Source organism: Schistocerca gregaria, chromosome 5 (assembly GCF_023897955.1).
Source record: "Schistocerca gregaria isolate iqSchGreg1 chromosome 5, iqSchGreg1.2, whole genome shotgun sequence".
NCBI lineage: Eukaryota > Metazoa > Arthropoda > Insecta > Orthoptera > Acrididae > Schistocerca > Schistocerca gregaria.
This window is the reverse complement of record NC_064924.1, coordinates 107949715-107971555: the sequence shown is the minus strand read 5'-3', so window position 1 is coordinate 107971555 and position 21841 is coordinate 107949715. Positions and strand designations below refer to the sequence as shown.

Below are 21841 nucleotides of genomic sequence, written 5' to 3'. Positions count from 1 at the left end.
AGAATATTTTATTTAGCTGGCAGTATTGGCGCTCGCTGTATTGCAGTAGTTCGAGTAACGAAGATTTTTGTGAGGTAAGTGATTTTGCTCAGCTGTTTGAAAATCAAATAATGTAAGAGGTTTATCTGCATAGTAATTCGTTAAGTTTTCTAAGGGGACGTTTCAACTTGTAGCTCTGAATCACATTAGACACAAAAAGAGCATTAAGTACTGTTTCTGATGTCAGAACATTGTTGTTGACATCTTTTTAACCTAGTTCTAAGCGCTGATTCATCTTAATCAAGACTCTTATCTGTGAAGCGGCATCCAACATGAGTTTATGTGTAGTAATATTGAATATGATGGCTGACTTGACGTCACAGCTTGTTGGATGAGAGGCACATCTGTCACCAAGCCATTATGAAGCACCAAGACCATAGAAATCCCTAAATGGAATGAGGTATCCAGGTGAACCATTTACTAAGGTGCATCTCAAAACGTCTACAAAATGGTAATGGAGGGTTTAGACGTCACCTTACCGTCGATGGTCATTAGAGATGGAGCATTAGCTCGGATTGGACAAAAGTGTAAAAGCAATATCTCGCTCAAGGGAGCTCACGTGATTTAGAGAAACAATGGAAGATTTATGCCAAGGTAACTAGACTAGGATCTGTACCTCGCTCCTCCTGAATACGAATCGAATGTCGTAAGCACTGCACCATGGAGGATCTACGTGAGTCAACTCAACACTATCATGATAGAAATAAACACTTCTACGAAGGGATCATCAAGATAACTTCCACATTTATAATGAAATGCCAATAATATTTATGCATAATTAACTTTCGGATGGTCAGGTACCGCTGCAATGTTAATTTCTACTGTTTACAACGACATTCTTGGCATGCTATTATGCATCGCTGGGACTGGGGGGGGGGTACAGAACCAATTGCGGTCAATCATATCAACCAAGCAGGCGTGGCGAACATCAAGTCGGCCACACGGCTGGAAGAAAGTGATGAGCACCAGGTTAATAAGAAGAAAGTTACCTCTGATACACAATTTTGATTTCTGTCGAGATAATCCACTAATAGGAGAAGCTTCTGGAATACCTCCTTCGGTACAACAAATGTTCAATAAATGTGTTTCATATGCTGTCATACATGCTATCCTCATCTTGGGTACAAATCTGTCTACAATCCAAGTTGACAACAGCAACTGCATAATTCGAATTTTAAAATTTTGTGAGATGTCAGGCATTCGACAAAAGGTTAATGGGGAAAGGAAGTCAATGAGCTAAGAGCGGATGGCTTGGTCTCTGTTTTTTACTAAGTGTTCAGCTATCCCCATATAACAGTCATCTTTAGCGTTTAACTCAGTTGATTCTCATTAAATAGGGCCTGAAGTTAGGATCAGTAGTTTCCTTCAACTACGGATTCGTCAGTTAGCAGACGCTAATTTCATCCACCATTGTGGGAACAGTGAGCTGAACATTTTAATCATTACTGAATGTGTCATAACTCGTTTCTGTATACGAATGGTGGACTTCAGTTCATGACAAGGTAGTCGATAAATGGAATGTCAGTGACGAACCACATATTTGTCTCGATGTGGCCACACATTCTGAAGAAATCTGCTAATATGTGTTCCTGGCAGCAACTTCGTTTGCGAAAACAGAGATCATCAAAAAACGAGATGTGTATTTTCATATCCACATCATGCTGTTGTTGGCCCTACATCCATAGTCGTACAATGTAGTCCACCATGGACGAGTGGAGCTTCTTAGTTTTGTCGAGAAGCTCCTCAGTAATGTAAATCTTCAGTTTTCCCACCGAATTGGATGATCCATCTGTTTCAAGCATGCAGCTGCGAACACCATTTTCTATTCTTCCGATATTTAGACTAAAAATCTTTCAAATATTGGCAAGTCTAGTCGATGGGTTAAATCTTGTCTTACTGATTCCCTGAGATGCCGAGAACACTTGCCGCACCGAAACAATATGAAAAATCAACACGCATCAGTCAACATAGTGCAGTACACAGAATAGCCCTGCTTTCCGGAATGAATGTTTCACTCTTCAGATAAGTACGCTGTTTTAAAAATTTCCTGGCAGAAAACAAAAAAAAAATATTATGCCGGACCGGGACGAACCTGAAACCTTGCTTTTGGCGGCGAATGCTCTTATCGACTTTTTTTTTTTTTTGCTCTACCATCTTTTTTTATGAATTAATTTATTTATTTTACATATATTTGTTCATATCACATAGGACGCCCTCCAGGCGAAAAAAAAAATTATGTGGAATTACCATCAGTAACATATAAAATAGAAAGGGAATTATAGGAATTAAAGAAAACGCCCTCCTGGCAGCTGGCAGAACAGACAAAGCAGCATCCGCGTCCCGCCAACTTGTGGGTAGACGCACACCGAATCCCAAGGCAGTCGGGCATGTTCCAGGCACGTCTTCACGAAGAATATTGCATTTTCCGGTACATGGGACTGAGTCCTGGTATTACACACTCTCATTGAAGTCATCTTCTCATACCTGGGACACCCCAGCTGCAGGGGGGATCGAAGAAGGCACTACCCAAAAAATTGGCATAGTACTGACGGTATCGCGGATGGTGCATGAGAAAAGTAAATCGATCTTGCAGGAATGTCCAAAAATCCAGAACACTCTTATCACCTTCATGGAACAAATAAGAGATCGAGAGACCTTTTATCCAGATCACAGCGTTGGTCTTCGTACTTGGGAAGTATGTCTCATCTGGGAACAGAAGAGATTTCGGTGTAATGGCATGGGGAGCCGTACGTAGAAGAAAGGCAAGCATCTTCTGAATCAGCTGCCACACCTCTGCAGAAGATCCACACATCAGTCGATGTTCGTCCGTATCAAGCGTTTGACAGCGAGGACACAGCGGCGAATCTGTCATTTTTATGGCATGTAGACGAAGTTGTGTCATGTATTTTCCATTAACGACCAAATACCAGGTCGCACGTGCGCTCGTGTCTAGGTATATATGGTGTACAGAACGCCATACCACGGGCCATGCGATCGTAGGATATCGCCTTTCCACAACATTCCGAGTGTGATTTCTCATCATGATTCGGTAAACATCACGTGCCATAGGGGGTCTGGTACTAGGCAAGTCGGCATGGACATAACTGTATTCGATGAAAAAGGTCCGGATATGTGAGAGAGGGGAAGAAATATGGGCTACTGCAACGGGTGCCACTCGAGAGGGAGGGGCCACTTCATCAATCAGGCTTCCCGATAATCCGTTTCGTCGGCGGATCCACGATTTAACCATCGTACTTACATAAAGGGCAGCTGCTCTCTTTCGGACGTTGACAAGGCCGAGGCCGCCATCTCGAGGAGGAAGTGTCAGCGTGTCGTAGCGGACTTTGAAGATAAGACCCGCGCTAACAAAGTAGCCAAACGCCGCCTGAAGTCTGTGTGCCATTGCCTTTGGCATCGGTAAAATCTGTGCTAAATGGGGTAGTCGCGAGACTAGATGAGTGTTAACAAAATCCACCTTTTGTAACATGTCCAATGCTCTCAGGAGGTTGCCACGAACGTTCGTGCGGATAGCTTGAAGCAGGCGTTTGTAGTTAAATGAGATCGTGCGCTGTATATCACGCGTGAAGGTGATCCCCAAACATTTGAGCTTGTCCACTAATGGCAATGGTGCCACACTCTCAGCTGGAAGGCCTCTACCGACGGACATAGCACTAGATTTCGTCAGGTTCACACGGCTGCCCGCAGCAGCCCCGTACTGGTTGATCCACGCCAGTGCCTCTCGCACTTCATCCTCCGATAGAACCAAGAACACCAAGTCATCTGCATAGGCGCGGCAGATGAAAGAAGTCCCCCTCATTGTTATGCCTGTCAACCGGCTCCTCAAACCGTGTAATAGTGGCTCAAGGGCAATGGCAAAAAGCAGCATCGACAGCGGACATCCTTGACGGACCGACCGCATGACGTTAATAGGGCCCGCCACACGGCCATTGACCAGCACCCGCGACGTGGCACCTCGGAGAAGCCGCAAGACGAGGTGTATAAACCTGTGGGGAAAGGCCATGCGTCGGAGTACGTTTTCGAGAAAGTCATGACTCACTCTATCAAAGGCGTGGTCGAAGTCCACTGTCACTAAGGCACCACGACTGCGACAGGTCATGGTCAGGGCTATAACGTCACGGTAATCGCTGAGTGCTGTCTGAATGTTACTATCACCTCCAAAGCACGTTTGATCCAGAGAGATAACTTGAGGGACGACGCGCCTAATGCGAGCGCCAAGAATCCGGGTAAAAATCTTGAAGTCACAATTTAACATGGTCAGCGGCCGATAATGTTCCACTCCTCGACCTCCCGATGGCTTGGGGACCGGGATAAGCAAGCCTTCTACGAATTCGGGTGGGAGAGGAAAGTCAGGGTTCATCAGTTCTTCATACATCGCAGTCCAGCGTGAGCCCATGATGTCATGAAATGTGTGGTAAAACTCCAGCGGGAACCCATCTGGACCTGGGGCTTTGTTTGCCGCACCCTTATGAAGAGCATCGGCAACGTCATCAGCCGTAATTGTCGCCGTGAGAATCTCCGCAGCAGACTCGTCCAGGGTATCTGTCAAGGAACGGAGGACATCAGACATTACCGCCACGTTCCGGTCCTCTGCTGCATAGAACTCGTTGTAGTGATCCACAAAGGCTCTTACGATGTCATTCTGGGACGTCAATCGACGACCATCTGGCATGTCGAGGGCGTTGATCAACTTTCTACGACACCGCTGCTTCTCTCGGATAACATGATGCATGGACGGGAGCTCTCCTGGTACACATTCGTGACATCTTGCGCGTACTACTGTGCCTTCAAGGCGGTGACGCATAAGAGAAATTATCTTCGCCTTAATACGTTGAATTTCAACCTGTCGTTGAACTGAGGGGGCAAGGTTTGAGAGTTCCCGGAGAATTGTGAAATAGTATTCCATGGTATGTCGGTGCCATAACATTTTATCGCGACCGTAATTCATCATAGAACGACGTAAAGCAGGCTTGGCGCAGTCGATCCACCACCGAAGTGTTGAAGGATACGCTGGAAGGCGTCTCACACAGTTGTTCCACGTCGTCTCTACGACCTGCCTACATTCCGGATCCTTGAGATGGGCCACATTCAGCTTCCACAGGCCTCGACCGCGCCACACCTTCTGCCTCTGGAGCGAAACAGTGCAAATGTAGGCGATATGGTCGGAAAAGGCGGTAGGCCATAACTCAGCGTCAAGCGTGGCAGTTACGAGTCCCGGGGACACGTAGACACGGTCAAGACGACTTGCTGAATGGCTGGTGACGTACGTATACCCAGGCCGATCGCCATGCACGCGGTCCCAAGTATCGGTGAGTTTCAGTTCATGCACAAGCAGCTTGAGTTCCTGGCATGTGGTGAAATGGGGATGTTGGTCCTTTTGGGATAACACACAATTGAAGTCGCCGCCAAGAACAATATGGTCGTAGCGTCCGACAAACAAAGGAGCGATCTGTTCTGAATAGAATCGCGACCGCTCCCGTCGCTTGGCCGTGCCCGAGGGAGCGTAAACATTGATGACTCGAACACCGTGGAAAGTCACAGCAAGACCCCTAGCCGATGGTAGGTAAATCACGTCATCTACATCAATGCCTTCCTTTAAAAGAATAGCTGTCCCACTGCCACCGTCGGCACACGGCGTGAGGTAGGAAATATAGCCATAGACATTAGGAAACGTCGCCAGGCGAACTTCCTGCAAAAGGGCAACATCTAGGTCCGACGCCCTCAACATATCACGGAGCAATTGTAGTTTGACAGGGGTGCCAATGGTGTTGACATTGATGGAGCCAATCCTGTAAGCTTGTCGTAGAATTGGGACTACAGGCACGCTCATGGAGGCACGAAGAGCAGCAGCGAACAAGAATGTTGTCCCAGTAGGCTGCACATCCCCATCCTGTAACTTTGTCGATTAGGAGTCGTGGGCTGGAGCAGCGGCATTCGCAGCTGTCTCACTAGTTGGTGTTTCGTCGGCTACATCGTCAGACCACGCAAGGGTGCGTGGATGGTGTGCGTCCAGTGGAGTACCAGCAGAGTCCGAAGGCAGTGTCACGTCGGTGGTGGAAGAGTTGTCCTGGCTCAGCTGTTGTTCAACGTCCATAGGTACAGCGCCTGGTGCATGCAAGGATGGTTGTACGTCCGACGGAGTGCAAGTTGGTGCTTCCACCACGGATTCGTCCTTCGGGGGAACAACTTGATAATTTTGATCTTCATCGTCTTGAGACTGCGTCCTGCAGGTGTCAGACGGGGCGATCCGCCGTTTCCGACGTCTCTTCGGCGACCGTTGCTTGCGCACGTGATCTTCAGTGTCCGAAGACGCCTATAGATCCGGAAGTTCAGGCACAAAAGCATCGGTAGGCACAATCATGGAGTCAAGGGCCATCCCCTGTCCTTGAGATTGCTCACCACTGCACACGTCGGGAGGAGGAGGCAAGGGCGTCGGTCCGTCCGCAACAGCCTGAGGCAGTACCGGAGACGACGATGTACCAGTAGTAGGAGCCAGTGGTGTTCGCGGTCGGGGGTCGCTATGGAGAGCTTCGACAAACGTCAGCGGTAGCGACGTCGGAGCGGTCGTGGCCGGCAGGTCCCCAGGCGGTAACTGTGTGATTCTGCGCTGCAGACAGCTAGAACGGAGGTGTCCTTCTTTGCCACATCCCGAGCATGTCTTCGGCTGTCCATCATAAATAATAATTGCACGGCAGCCACCAATATATAAGTAGGACGGCACATGTTTGGTTAGTTCTATGCGGATCTGCCGTACTCCATTGAGAACCGGGTATGTAGTGAACTGAACCCACTTCTCAGCTGTGTGGCTAATCACTTTTCCATATGGATGGAATGCAGATACCACTACCTCTGAAGGCACCTCGAAAGGGAGTTCAAAAACACGTATCGTGCGCAGTCCAAGTCCCGCATGTTCCACAGTTACGTCACCGATGTGTCCATCAGAGTGACGGAACTTAAGACCACTTCGAGTTGCATCTAGAATTTTTTCACATATGTCTTCGTTGACCAATTTCACGTATACCACACTGCTCACTATAGAAAGGTGGATGCCAACAAGATCGTTGCAGTCAATCTTGACTTCATCTCTGATAAACTGTTCGATTTCCAGTGCTTTTGGTCGGGCATATTCAGGTGCAAAGCTAATCTTCAGTGTCGATTTTCGGTGGGCATAAGCCATTCTCTGTCGAATGAAATATAGCGCGCTAAGACGGCAGAATCACGTAAACAACTCCGCGAGCGAGCTGCGCGGCGAGGACGTAAACAGACGTCCGTGCCGCTAGCGTGCCGAAAGGCGACTGGGATCTTGTCTTACTGATTCCCTGAGATGCCGAGAACACTTGCCGCACCGAAACAATATGAAAAATCAACACGCATCAGTCAACATAGTGCAGTACACAGAATAGCCCTGCTTTCCGGAATGAATCTTTCACTCTTCAGATAAGTACGCTGTTTTAAAAATTTCCTGGCAGAAAACAAAAAAAAAAAAATATTATGCCGGACCGGGACGAACCTGAAACCTTGCTTTTGGCGGCGAATGCTCTTATCGACTGAGCTGTCTACCCACGACTCACGACCTGCCCTCACAGCTTTACTTCCGCCAGTAACTCTGCCCTGCCTTCCGAGCTTTACAAAAGTTCTCCTGCATGCCTAGCACGACTAACACTCATGGGAGAAAGGAACACTGCTCACGGATAGGAAAGTCCCGGGTTCAAGTCCTGACGCTGCACACCATTTTAGTCAGCCAGCAAGTTTCCGCACCACTTGCACGAGGCATAAAATTTAGTCAGTTTGTCAAGGAATGCATCCGTAGATTAAATCACTCGTTCGAACAGAGCGTTCGGAGGTACTATAATCAGGCTGAGCCTCGTTAAAATAGGTAATACGAGACAGAATATCAAACATCCAAAACTAAGGAATTGTCTAAATGGAAGCCTTAGTTCTGTTTGCTGTTATTGTCTACTAGACATGTTACCACCGCCCCCTTGGACAACGAATCCCAAAAGGGTGAGGGCACGGTCTGGACGTTGCCGTAATTCACCGAGTGGCCAGTATGAATACAATGTTGAGTCATTGCACATTTCTTTGAAGAAATCGGGTGTGCTACTAAGAGTCTAATAGACTGTTGCGATATGTGTGCTTTACCATACATAAAATTTATCAGATTTTACATAAACTCCCCTCTCATATTAGCAGGTCGCTTTTCAAAATACCAGCTGTTGTCGTTATGAGGAACGTATATCACACTTTACATTCTTTTATGATTCTAGCTGTCTTTACATAAACATTCCAAACGTGGAGGTATCTCTGAAAACAGTTGTGGTTAAAAACGCGTGCTTAAAATAACGAAGTTGTATCACGTGGAAATAATGTGTCAGTAGCCTGACAACCTATTCGGCAATATGACGTAAAAATAAAGCTTTCTTCCCCTCTCTGATGTACGAAAACCTCCGGAAGTAAATGCACGTATGTTCCCCTCCCCCCCCCCCCCCTCATTCTTTGTTCTGCGACTGGAATAGATTGCGGTTACGGTAACCCTATCTAGGACTGTTTAATGTTTTTTTTTGCTTCCTTATTCACATCTTCTGACATTAATTTAATGGCATTATACACTCCGGGAAATTGAAATAAGAACACCGTGAATTCATTGTCCCAGGAAGGGGAAACTTTATTGACACATTCCTGGGGTCAGATACATCACATGATCATACTGACAGAACCACAGGCACATAGACACAGGCAACAGAGCATGCACAATGTCGGCACTAGTACAGTGTATATCCACCTTTCGCAGCAATGCAGGCTGCTATTCTCCCATGGAGACGATCGTAGAGATGCTGGATGTAGTCCTGTGGAACGGCTTGCCATGCCATTTCCACCTGGCGCCTCAGTTGGACCAGAGTTCTTGGTGGACCTGCAGACCGCGTGAGACGACGCTTCATCCAGTCCCAAACATGCTCAATGGGGGACAGATCCGGAGATCTTGCTGGCCAGGGTAGTTGACTTACACCTTCTAGAGCACGTTGGGTGGCACGGGATACATGCGGACGTGCATTGTCCTGTTTGGAACAGCAAGTTCCCTTGCCGGTCTAGGAATGGTAGAACGATGCGTTCGATGACGGTTTGGATGTACCGTGCACTATTCAGTGTCCCCTCGACGATCACCAGAGGTGTACGGCCAGTGTAGGAGATCGCTCCCCACACCATGATGCCGGGTGTTGGCCCTGTGTGCCTCGATCGTATGCAGTCCTGATTGAGGCGCTCACCTGCACGGCGCCAAACACGCATACGACCATCATTGGCACCAAGGCAGAAGCGACTCTCATCGCTGAAGACGACACGTCTCCATTCGTCCCTCCATTCACGCCTGTCGCAACACCACTGGAGGCGGGCTGCACGATGTTGGGGCGTGAGCGGAAGACGGCGTAACGGTGTGTGGGACCGAAGCCCAGCTTCATGGAGACGGTTGCGAATGGTCCTCGCCGATACCCCAGGAGCAACAGTGTCCCTAATTTGCTGGGAAGTGGCGGTCCGGTCCCCTACGGCACTGCGTAGGATCCTACGGTCTTGGCGTGCATCCGTGCGTCGCTGCGGTCCGGTCCCAGGTCGACGGGCACGTGCACCTTCCGCCGACCACTGGCGACAACATCGATGTACTGTGGAGACCTCACGCCCCACGTGTTGAGCAATTCGGCGGTACGTCCACCAGGCCTCCCGCATGCCCACTATACGTCTTCGCTCAAAGTCCGTCAACTGCACATACGGTTCACGTCCACGCTGTCGCGGCATTCTACCAGTGTTAAAGACTGCGATGGAGCTCCGTATGCCACGGGAAACTGGCTGACACTGACGGCGGCGGTGCACAAATGCTGCGCAGCTAGCGCCATTCGACGGCCAACACCGCGGTTCCTGGTGTGTCCGCTGTGCCGTGCGTGTGATCGTTGCTTGTACAGCCCTCTCGCAGTGTCCGGAGCAAGTATGGTGGGTCTGACACACCGGTGTCAATGTTTTCTTTTTTCCATTTCCAGGAGTGTATATAATTACTCGTACCTGATTATGAATACGCTTTCCTGACCTATGGTGCGTGAAGACTGTGGTGCCACGCTGTGTAGTGAAGAGATAGCAATAATGTTCACAGTGCGCAGATCGGCAAGTTACAGGGAACAGACGTGTTGCGATGCAAATGTGGAGACTCCCCAGAGTTCGAGATGAGAAATGCCATTTCTACGTAAGTACCATCTTAAGAGGGCAGGCCACGATGTTAGGATCACGGATTTACTTCAAACTTTGTACACCTTTAGCAGCCCATTAAAACAAATTATGTGCAAGTAGTAAGGTGTAGTATTCTAGCAATTCCGAGAAAATCGCAAGAGAAGTTTTACGCATCTATTATGTAACTGATGTATCTGTGCGAAGGTACCGGCTGTAAAAAGTCATTGTGGGCAAGTTGTTACCGTTCGAGCTACGTAAGACGAACCTGTACAAGGCGACGGTTCGAATCACACTCAAACGTTTACTTTTGTAGTACAAGTGTGAATTCTGCGGTGTTCAAAAAATTTGCACCTACAGTATTCGTTTTTGCTACTCCAGTAACGACTGATTACTACGCAAGGTAACTGCCAAATGGGGCCTGCCTCTGTGTCTGCAGCTCGAAGCGTCGAGGTGCAAAGTAGTTTCGTATATCTTACCACATTGCATGTACAAGGGATTTCGCAAATCACGAAAGGCATACATCTTCAGGAAAACTCTGCCCGTTTCTTCATTTATTTGTTGATAGTTATAAAGATGTCTGTCAAGATTTTAAGCATGACTGAAAGAGCAACTATTTTTCACGGTAAATAATGACAGCCAAAACAGTTGCAGGATAAAGATTTATTAAAAATTCTTGACCACGGTTTCGGTATGTATAAATATACCTTCATCAGAAGTAAAATACGCTAAAATCACATCCTGCAATGGAGATTCATAAAACAATTGTGCCAAAGGCGTCGTCAGTAGTAAAAACATCATCTCCATTTATACAACATAATTTATTAATCTTTATCCTGCAACTGTTTTGGCTGTCATCATTTATCGTGAAAGATGTTTGTTCTAGTAATTAAATTTAATTAAAAATAATAAGTAGTTAAAAAACATGAAACTCACTAAAACTTCAAGCAAACACGCGTGTTTTTTCCAATTACATTACCTCTCAAATGTCATATAAATTAAATTACGTGATCAGTGCTGAAATAAATATAGATTAAAAATTAAGATTGAGTGGGAAACGAACCGTCGCTTCATATACGTTTGGCATGCGAGGATCGAACGCTAACCGCTTCCCCCCCCCCCCCCTCCCCCCCTTCTTCGTTGTATTTGGTTGTAGCGATCATCATATGACATCCGTTGAAGTTCGTTGTTGATCCCTTCACTCATTTTTTTTTAATTACAGATGCCACCCAGTTCTCTGACCGAACATGCTCAGCTACCGTGCCGGCTTTCGCTTGATCACCATGAACTGTAACGTCCGGCACCTACGCACAGATACATAAGCCGCATAATAGACGCGGAAAATTTGTCTTGAGATTTTCTCGGAATTTCCAGAGTAGTGCTGCTTACTACATGCTCACTATATTGTTTTTATGGCCTGCTAAATGTGCAAATGTACCAACGTCGCGCCTCCTCTTGTTAGAATGTGCGGGCTCTGCTACCAAATCACCCACTTCCCACGCTAACTAGGCGGCTGGGGTCTGTCATTAGGATTTCGCTACTCCTGTTGCGTATGCTCAAGCGCACATCCATCCTTGCCGTGCCCCTAGCGCCTCTGACAACGATCGCCTAGTAGTGCATAGATGTGTTCTACAACCCTCCTTCAAATTGGAAATGAGTTTCAAATTTTCCCAATCACTTGGAACGCTTCTAGCACAACCAGCACGCGTCAGCAATTTGAACTTAATAATGTGTGCATCTGTTCTATGAGCTTTATTGGGAATTGGATCAACCTGAGCATTTTCTCATTCACTAGGACTGCTTCGCTCCTCCAGCGACGGTAAATTGCTGCTAGAAGTTGTTTCGTGTACTCTCAGTAGAAACGTGTAGGCAGGGAGGTGGCGCTTACCTGCTGCTCGACGACGTTCCCCGCGGTGTTGTTAATGCGGTCGGTCCCATTGTACCAGGTGATGGTTGCCTCTGGGTTGGCGCCCACCGCCTGGCACACGGCTGCAACGTTGGTTCCCTGTACCACGTGCTCCTTCACGCCCGTCAACTGCAGCTCCAGGGGCCGCACTGAAACAGTACACAGCCGCAATCAACACACCTGTTGCCCAGTGCCACAGGTCTTACTACACACACCCCTATTTCTTTTCAATTTTTCTGACAACGTGTTTCGAATAAACTAATATATATATATGTGAAATGATCAATTTCGGTCATATTTACGTTCTTTTTTCCTTCCGTTTTTACGCTATCAATTAACGATAAACTGAAAAATAAAATTACAACTGCAATACAGAGTACAATATCGTAATAAGATACTGATGAGATAGAACAGCATAACAATATCATCACAGCGAAAACTGAACGTAACACAATCGACAAATGTAAAGATATTTTGTCACAACCCGAAGGGAATGGTACACGGCCGCTACTATCTGGTGTCGTTGATGTGGTCTTCAGTCCTGAGACTGGTTTGATGCAGCTCTCCAAGCTACCCTATCTAGTGCAAGCTTCTTCACCTCCCAGTACTTACTGCAACCTACATCCTTCTGAATCTGCTTAGTGTATTCATCTCTTGGTCTCCCTCTACGAATTTTACACCCTCCACGCTGCCCTCCAATGCTAAATTTGTGATCCCTTGATGCCTCAGAACATGGCCACAAACTACTCCCCAATTCTATTCAATACCTCCCCATTAGTTATGTGATCTACCCATCTAATCTTCAGCATTCTTCTGTAGCACCAATTTCGAAAGCTTCTATTCTCTTCTTGTCTAAACTATTTATCGTCCATGTTTCACTTCCATACATGGCTACACTCGATAAAAATACTTTCAGAAACGACTTCCTGACACTTAAATCTATACTCGATGTTAACAAATTTCTCTTCTTCAGAAATGCTTTCCTTGCCATTGCCAGTCTACATTTTATATCCCCTCTACTTCGACCATCATCAGTTATTTTGCTCCCCAAATAGCAAAACTCATTTACTACTTTAAGTGTCTCATTTCCTAATCTAATTCCCGCAACATCACCCGATTTAATTCGACAACATTCCATTATCCTCGTTTTGCTTTTGTCGATGTTCATCTTATATCTTCCTTTCAAGACACTATCCATTCCGTTCAACTGCTCTTCCAAGTCCTTTGCTGTCTCTGACAGAATTACAATGTCATCGGCGAACCTCAAAGTTTTTATTTCTTCTCCATGGATTTTAACTCCTACTCCGAATTTTTCTTTTGTTTCCTTTACTGCTTGCTCAATATACAGATTGAATAACATCGGGGATAGACTACAACTCTGACTCACTCCCTTCCCAACCACTGCTTCCCTTTCATGCTCCTTGACTGTTATGACTGCCATGGGGTTTCTGTACAAATTGTAAATAGCCTTTCGCTCCCTGTATTTTATCCCTGCCACCTTCAGAATTTGAAAGAAAGTGTTCCAGTCAGCATTGACAAAAGCTTTGTCTAAGTCTACAAATGCTAGTAACGTAGGTTTGCCTTTCCTTAATCTATTTTCTAAGATAAGTCGTAGGGTCAGTACTGCCTCACGTGTTCCAACATTTCTACGGAATCGAAACTGATCTTCGCCGAGGTCAACTTCTAGTATCTAATTATATAATAATCATATTAATGATCTAGCAGATAACGTTGGAGACTTCGTGAGAGTATTAGGAGACCGTCCTGTTGACTATCTGAAGGTTTCGACGCCAGAATACTGAACAGAAACGCACAAAGTCCTGCACAGTGTTAATAATTGCTATAGTGACTGGCAATTGACTCTGCACATAAATAGCTGTAACGTATTGTGCAAGCCGGCGAAGAAATCCAGTGTTGTACGATTAAGCAACCGACGAAGAATCACTGGAAACAACAAAGAGTGACCTCATAAAATAAACTGAAGGCAGAACAGATGCCAGGCAGATTCACAGGAAGAATCGTAGGAAATCGTAATTGATTCACGAGAGAAGTGGCTTACAAGACACTTGTTCCACCTATTTTTGAGTACTGCTCATCAGTATCCGATCCATACTAAGTTGGATTAAAGAAACAGACAGAGAAGATCCGATGAAGACATGTGTGTTTCGCCATGGGATCGTTCAAACAGTGCGACAGCGCTGCGGAAATGCTTAACAAACTCCCGTCTTTCTCATTCGGGAGGACGACGGTTCAGTTCCGCGTCCGGCCATCCTGATTCAGGTTTTCCGTGATTTCCCTAAATCGCTTCACGCAAATTCCGGGATGGTTCCTTTAAAAGGGCACGGCCGAGTTCCTTCCGCATCCTTCCTTAACCCCACGAGACCGATGACCTCAATGTTTGGTCTCTTCCCCTAAATCAATCCTAAAAACTCCCGTCTTCGATGCTACAAGAGAGACGTTGTGCATGTTGGAGAGGTTTACTGTGGAAATTTCCAAAGCGTACGTTTCAAGAAGAGTCAAACAACATATTACTTCCTTCCACATATGTTTCGTGAAATTATCTCCACTAGAAATTAGTCGTCCCGTCATAGTTGCCCCTACCGATAGTCACTTTTCCCAAGCGCCGTTCGTGAACACAGCGGAAATCTTGGGAACAGATAGGCCGGCCGAGCGGTTCTAGGCGCTACAGTCTGGAAACGCGCGAGCGCGACGGCCGCAGGTTCGAATCCTGCCTCGACCATGGATGTGTGTGATGTCCTTAGGTTAGTTAGGTTTAAGTAGTTCTACGTTCTAGAGGACTGATGACCTCAGAAGTTACGTCCCATAGTGCTCAGAGCCATTTGAACCATTTGGGAACAGATAGTGGTGCGAAAAGTACCTTCCACCACACACTGTGGCTTGCGAGAGTAGATGAATATGGAGAAAAATAATGACTAAACCATTCAACAAATAATATGGAAAGCACTTTTTATTGTTGAGCAGAGATGGGCGTTACTTTTAAGAAATGAGGTGCAGTAACTTGTCTTTGTCGGGTAAAATGAAATATCCGTCTGGCTCGAGTTGCCAGAGACTGTGGTCATGTGTGTGTGAGCAGCGTTTGCGCGAGTGTGTGTGTATGTTGTCTATTTTTGACAAAAGTTTCTCACAGTCTTCTTGTTGTGCCTTTCTCCGCTATAAGGTAACAACTATCTTTTTCATTATACTGTTACATTCTATCCTGGATTTTCTATAATTTATTCTCTACTTCATATGAACAGTGATAACATGAAATAATTTGTAAGTTATATCATAAAAATCAGGAGAAATACGTACTTCAAACTTAAGCACTGCCGATCCGAAGTACGGACCAAAACAAGGATGGGAAACACACTGAGCTGATAAAAGTAGTGGGATACCTGTTAATATCGTGTCGGAGGTTCTTTTGCCCGACGAAGTGCAGCAACTTTACATGCCATGGACTCAACAAATGGTTGGCAGTGCCCTGCAGAAATATTGGGCCATGCTACTCTCTATAGCCGACAATAATTGCGCAAGTGTTGCCGGTGCAGAATTTTGTACACGAACTGACCTCCCGATTATCTCCCATAAATGTTCCATGGTATTCATGTTGGGCGATCTGGGTGGAATTGTTCCAAATGTTTTTCAAACCCTTCGCGAACAAATGTGGCCTGGTGGCATGGCGCATTATCATCAATAAAAACTCCATCGTTGTTTCGGTCGCGAAGTCCATGAATGGCTGCAAACGTTCTTCAAGTACCCGAACATGACCATTCCCAGTAAATGATCGGTTCATTTGGACCAAAGGACCCAGTCTATTCCAAGTACACACAGTTAACATCATTTCCGAGCCACCACAGGCTTGCAAAGTGCTTTGTTGACATCTTTGATCCATGGCTTCGTGGGTTCCGCGTCACTCTCGAACCCTACCATGAGTTACTTATCTGACCAGGCCACGGTTCTCCAGACGAGCAGACGCGCTGCAGGCGATGTCGCGCTGTTACAAAAGGCACTCGAGTCGGTAGTCTGAAGCCATAGCCCTTTAACGCCAAATTTCGCAGCACTGTCCAAACGAGAACGTCTGTCGTACGTCCCACATTAATTTCCACGGTTATTACAGGCAGTATCTCTTGCGTGTTAGCACTGACGCCTCTACGCAAACGCTGCTGTTCTCGGTCGTTAAGTGAAGGCTGTCGGCCGCTGCGTTGTCCGTGGTGAGAGGTAATGCCTGAAATGTTCACCTCACACTCTTGACACTGTGGAACTCAGAATTCTGCATTCTCTTTCGATTCCCGAACTGGAATGTCTCATGCGTCTATGTCCATTTACCAGTCCGCTTTCAAAGTCTGTTAATTCCCGCCATTATCACGTCGGAAACCTTTTCACGTGCATCACTTGAGAACAAATGACAACTCCGTCAATGCACTGTTCTTTCATACCTTTGTATGCGATACTAGCGTATGTCGCTATTCCATGACTTTTTTCACCTCAATGTATGACTTTTACTTTATCATGTCTAGCATCGTGTAGTGTGTCCGCTCGCGAAACATTATCTTCCGTGTACAGCGGAATTCGATCGTGCTGACCATTCTGGTTCCACCTGACCACACCTGCATCAAAGGGTAAATGCCACAGTGCTTCAGCTTCTTCACCGACATTCCTGGTTATTATGGAGTTTTTGACCTTTTGTAGCATTTTCTGCTTTGGTAGCAAAGTATAAGCGTCTAACAGTACAACCCTCTAATTAAACGGAATTAGCGCGTCCATCAAAGCAGGACAAACAAGGGATGGTAAGCGGGTTGTAATAACTGTCACCTGTACGGCGTAGAACAGAGGCGAAAAGGGCTGCGGACTACGCAAGTTGGCCGTAGCGCGGGTCTAAGGAGCGCGCAGAATGGCAGTGTAAGGGCACAACTCTGTGACGGCCAAGTTGGGCCGTGCTGCGTGAAACATGGCGGCGATAAGCGCCGACTGCAGCGCCAGTGGTGCAGCCGGGGGACTCTGCAGTGCAATTAGCGACGACACCACTGCCACTGCATTTCTTTCGCCCTAGGCACTAGCGCAGTATTCTCTGCAGCACGAGAACACGAAACTGGCTTGTCGCAATTTTGCGAAGAAGATAACCTTTCATTCGGTGACAAATAGGAGGAGCTTCGTTAGCTTAAACTTCTGCATATTTCCGAGAGCAGCTAAGTCACCGAAATAACGGAAGGGCTGCTAGAATATCAATTAAAAAGATGCTTATTTTTTTGCAGAAAAAAGTCGCGGGAATCAGATACATTAGAATTTTCTTAAATAAGCAGTTAAGTCTTTACCACCCCCACACCCAATCCTTTAAAGAACCGTACTCCTATGCACAAAACGACTTAACATGCCTGATTGTTTTATATACACTCCATACTTGCTCCGGACACTGCGAGAGGGCTGTACAAGCAATGATCACACGCACAGCACAGCGGACACACCAGGAACCGCGGTGTTGGCCGTCGAATGGCGCTAGCTGCGCAGCATTTGTGCACCGCCGCCGTCAGTGTCAGCCAGTTTGCCGAGGCATACGGAGCTCCATCGCAGTCTTTAACACTGGTAGCATGCCGCGACAGCGTGGACGTGAACCGTATGTGCAGTTGACGGACTTTGAGCGAGGGCGTATAGTGGGCATGCGGGAGGCCGGGTGGACGTACTGCCGAATTGCTCAACACGTGGGGCGTGAGGTCTCCACAGTACATCGATGTTGTCGCCAGTGGTCGGCGGAAGGTGCACGTGCCCGTCGACCTGGGACCGGACCGCAGCGACGCACGGATGCACGCCAAGACCGTAGGATCCTACGCAGTGCCGTAGGGGACCGCACCGCCACTTCCCAGCAAATTAGGTACACTGTTGCTCCTGGGGTATCGGCGAGGACCATTCGCAACCGTCTCCATGAAGTTGGGCTACGGTCCCGCACACCGTTAGGCCGCCTTCCGCTCACGCCCCAACATCGTGCAGCCCGCCTCCAGTGGTGTCGCGACAGGCGTGAATGGAGGGACGAATGGAGACGTGTCGTCTTCAGCGATTAGAGTCGCTTCTGCCTTGGTGCCAATGATGGTCGTATGCGTGTTTGGCGCCGTGCAGGTGAGCGCCACAATCAGGACTGCATATGACCGAGGCACACAGGGCCAACACCCGGCATCATGGTGTGGGGAGCGATCTCCTACACTGGCCGTACATCTCTGGTGATCGTCGAGGAGACACTGAATAGTGCACGGTACATCCAAACCGTCATCGAACCCATCGTTCTACCATTCCTAGACCGGCAAGGGAACTTGCTGTTCCAACAGGACAATGCACGTCCGCATGTATCCCGTGCCACCCAACGTGCTCTAGAAGGTGTAAGTCAACTACCCTGGCCAGCAAGATCTCCGGATCTGTCCCCCATTGAGCATGTTTGGGACTGGATGAAGCGTCGTCTCACGCGGTCTGCACGTCGAGCACGAACGCTGGTCCAACTGAGGCGCCAGGGGGAAATGGCATGGCAAGCCGTTCCACAGGACTACATCCAGCATCTCTTTGTGATCGTCTCCATGGGAGAATAGCATACTAGTGCCGACATTGTGCATGCTCTGTTGCCTGTGTCTATGTGCCTGTGGTTCTGTCAGTGTGATCATGTGATGTATCTGACCCCAGGAATGTGTCAATAAAGTTTCCCCTTCCTGGGACAATGAATTCACGGTGTTCTTATTTCAATTTCCAGGAGTGTATAAGTTACTCCATACGTATTACAAAATGTATGTATGTTTATTCCACATCTTTAACCACCTGATAGTTTTCAAACAAACTTCGTACACATATCATCTACTATCTGCAAAGAACCACTGTGGGGACAGAACAACCTCTCTCTCAGAGGTCGCTGAAAAAGTATCCAAGCTTACGACGTGCAAGTACACTGAAAGTCTAAAGAAACTGGTGCAACTGCCTAATATCGTGTAGGCCCCCGCGAGCAACGAGAAGTGCCACAAACGACGTGGCATGGACTCGGCTAATGTCTGAAGTAGTGCTGTAGGGAACTGACGCCATGAATCCTGAAGAGTGTCCATAAATACGTAACAGTACGAGGGGATTGAGATCTCTTCTGGACAGCACGTCGCAAGGCATCCCAGATACGCCCAATAATGTTCATGTCTGGGGAGTTCGGTGGTCAGCGGAAGTGTTTACACTCAGAAGAGTGTTCCCGAAGCCACTCTCTAGCAATTCTGGCCGTGTGGGGTGTCGCACTGTCGGAATGGACATGAACGGATGCAGGTGATCAGACAAGATGCTTACGTACGTGTCACCTGTCCGAATCGTATCTAGACGTATTAGGGTCACATATCACTCCAACTGCATTCGCCCCACACCATTAAAGAGCGTCCACCAGCTTGAACAGTCCCCTGCTGACATGCAGGGTCCATGGATTCATGAGGCTGTCCTCATACCCGCATCCGCTCGATACAATCTGAAACGAGGCTCGTCCGACCAGGCAACGTGTTTCCAGTCAATGTCGGAGTTGACGGTCTCAGGCGAGGCGTAAAGCTTTGTGTAGTGCAGTCTAATATACGAGTGGGCCTTAGGCTCCGAAATCCCATATCCATGTTGTTTCGTTGAATGATTCGCACGCTGACATTTGTTGATGGCCCAGCATTGTCACCTGCAGGTATTTAAAGAAAGGTTGCACTTCTGTCATGTCGAACGATTCTCTTTACGTCATAAATACTGCGATGCGTGAGAACGAAACTAAGGGTGAATTTCACTAGAGATTCAGATGAAATATGTGTACAAATATGAGTCAAATATGTTAAATACATATGTTTTTTATTCTCGTCTTTGATCAAAATATGAATTCTTAAGACGATGACCGGTTTCAGTCCGTACTGACCATCCTCAGATATTTTTTACACCATGTCCTAAAGTGATAAGGCCGTAATGGGATCTCCACAACGTATAAATATGCCATTACAGCCTTATCACTTTAGGACATGGTGTAAAAAAATATCTGAGGATGGTCAATACGGACTGAAACCGGTCATCGTCTAAAGAATTCATATTGTGATGAAAGACTGGAATAAAAAACATTTCACAGTATTGAATCACTGTTTGTATACACGACCATGTCGCAGTTGGTGATGTTACATACATGTGACCAGTGCTTATTCTGATAAAGCCGCGAGTGAAGAGGTCCTCCTAACCCCTGGATCTATTTCACCCAAACTTGGTACTAATATTACTTACTGTCTGGAAAGCAATATTTGTTGGGGTTAGAAGCAACAAAATCTTATTGGAAAGGAGGTGATAATGCAGAGAGGTAAGGGAGAGGAGGAGGTGGACTTAGATAGGGGAGGAGGACGTGGACTTCGAGGGGGTGATGAGATGAGGGGGGTAAGGTGATATAACAGACTTAAGAGAGATAGGATGTAATTGCCAAAGAGGAATGGAGCTGATTCACAGAAGGGGAGGAGCAAATGGAATGAGAGAGGCATAGGAGTAGATGGCCAAGGTGAAGGAGGAGGAGCAGATGGAGAGACAATGGGGGTGGTGGGTGGCGGAGGTGGACAGAGGAGGGGGGAGGGGTGGAGTTAAGACTTATAGGGAGTGCAGAGGAGACAGAGGAGTGAATAGGAGGTGGACTTACAGGCGAAGAATGAGATGGAGAGCGGGGGACGGAGCAAATAGTCAGAAGGGGAGGAGCAGATGGAATGAGAAAGTAGATGGACAGAGGGCAGGAGGAGACAGACGATGAGTGGACAGTTGCGGAGGTGGACAGAGAGAGAGGGGAGAACGGTGTGGACCAGAGCGAAAGAAGGAGCAGATGGACTAACAGTAGACTGGAAATAGTAGACTAGAAATACCAGGCACTCAGCTTATATTTAATCAACTGAAATTAATAGTAGTTAAGAGGTAGTAAATTAGAACGTATGCCCAATGCTGGAGTTTTACGCCATGGAAAGCGAAAATGTAGTAAGAGACAAACTGTTTTCCTTTCATTATTTTGTGAGGCCGTTAAGTGCTCTCATTCTCCAATATCATATAAATATAGTCTGAGTAATTTGCGCGCCTTCAGTTACGCTTCCTGAAGACATAAACACAGCTTCTAACATTTAATACTTGAGTTATTGTATTAAAACCCTAACGTAAGGTTACACTGCCTTATGAATAAATTATGACAGCATATAAAATTTTTAAATTCGTTCCATAATTGTATGAAACACCGTAAAGCGAATTTTTGTTTCCTTTGGAAGTCGCTCATAGGTACATTGAATCTAGGAACAACTTCTTTCAAACAATAAAAAATTATTTATTGTATATTTATCTCCATGTTTTATTTAAAAAAATTGTAAATACGGAGCGAGCGCATTTTTGCGTGCTCTTCAGTCAAGTGTTCAGTGATATATTATACATAGTATAGCTTCAATTATTAACTAAAGGCTGTTGCAAACGCGATTTTTAGGTTTGGCGAGCTCATTCTGTTCCATGGTGGGTTAATCATTCTCTGGAGAGATAATCAAGGTACACTTAATTGTATTATGGTAATTTTAACCCACTAATATTTACTGAAAAGCAGGAAATAGCTTCTGCTACGAATAGCTTTAGAAAACATGCAGGAATAACGGGTACGCGTAAAGATGAAGACTGTGTGGCAATATGAAGATTCGTAAACTTTCA

At 46.6% G+C, this 21841-nt stretch overlaps 1 protein-coding gene across 1 annotated transcript in view; it reads right to left on the bottom strand.

Moving 5' to 3' along the window:
- LOC126272086 (hemicentin-1) overlaps positions 1-21841 on the bottom strand; it is a 1030571-nt gene that overhangs the window by 480486 nt on the left and 528244 nt on the right. The window contains exon 6 of the mRNA XM_049974649.1: positions 12152-12318. Within this exon, the coding sequence (XP_049830606.1) occupies positions 12152-12318 (167 nt within the window). The remainder of the gene's footprint in view (positions 1-12151; positions 12319-21841) is intronic.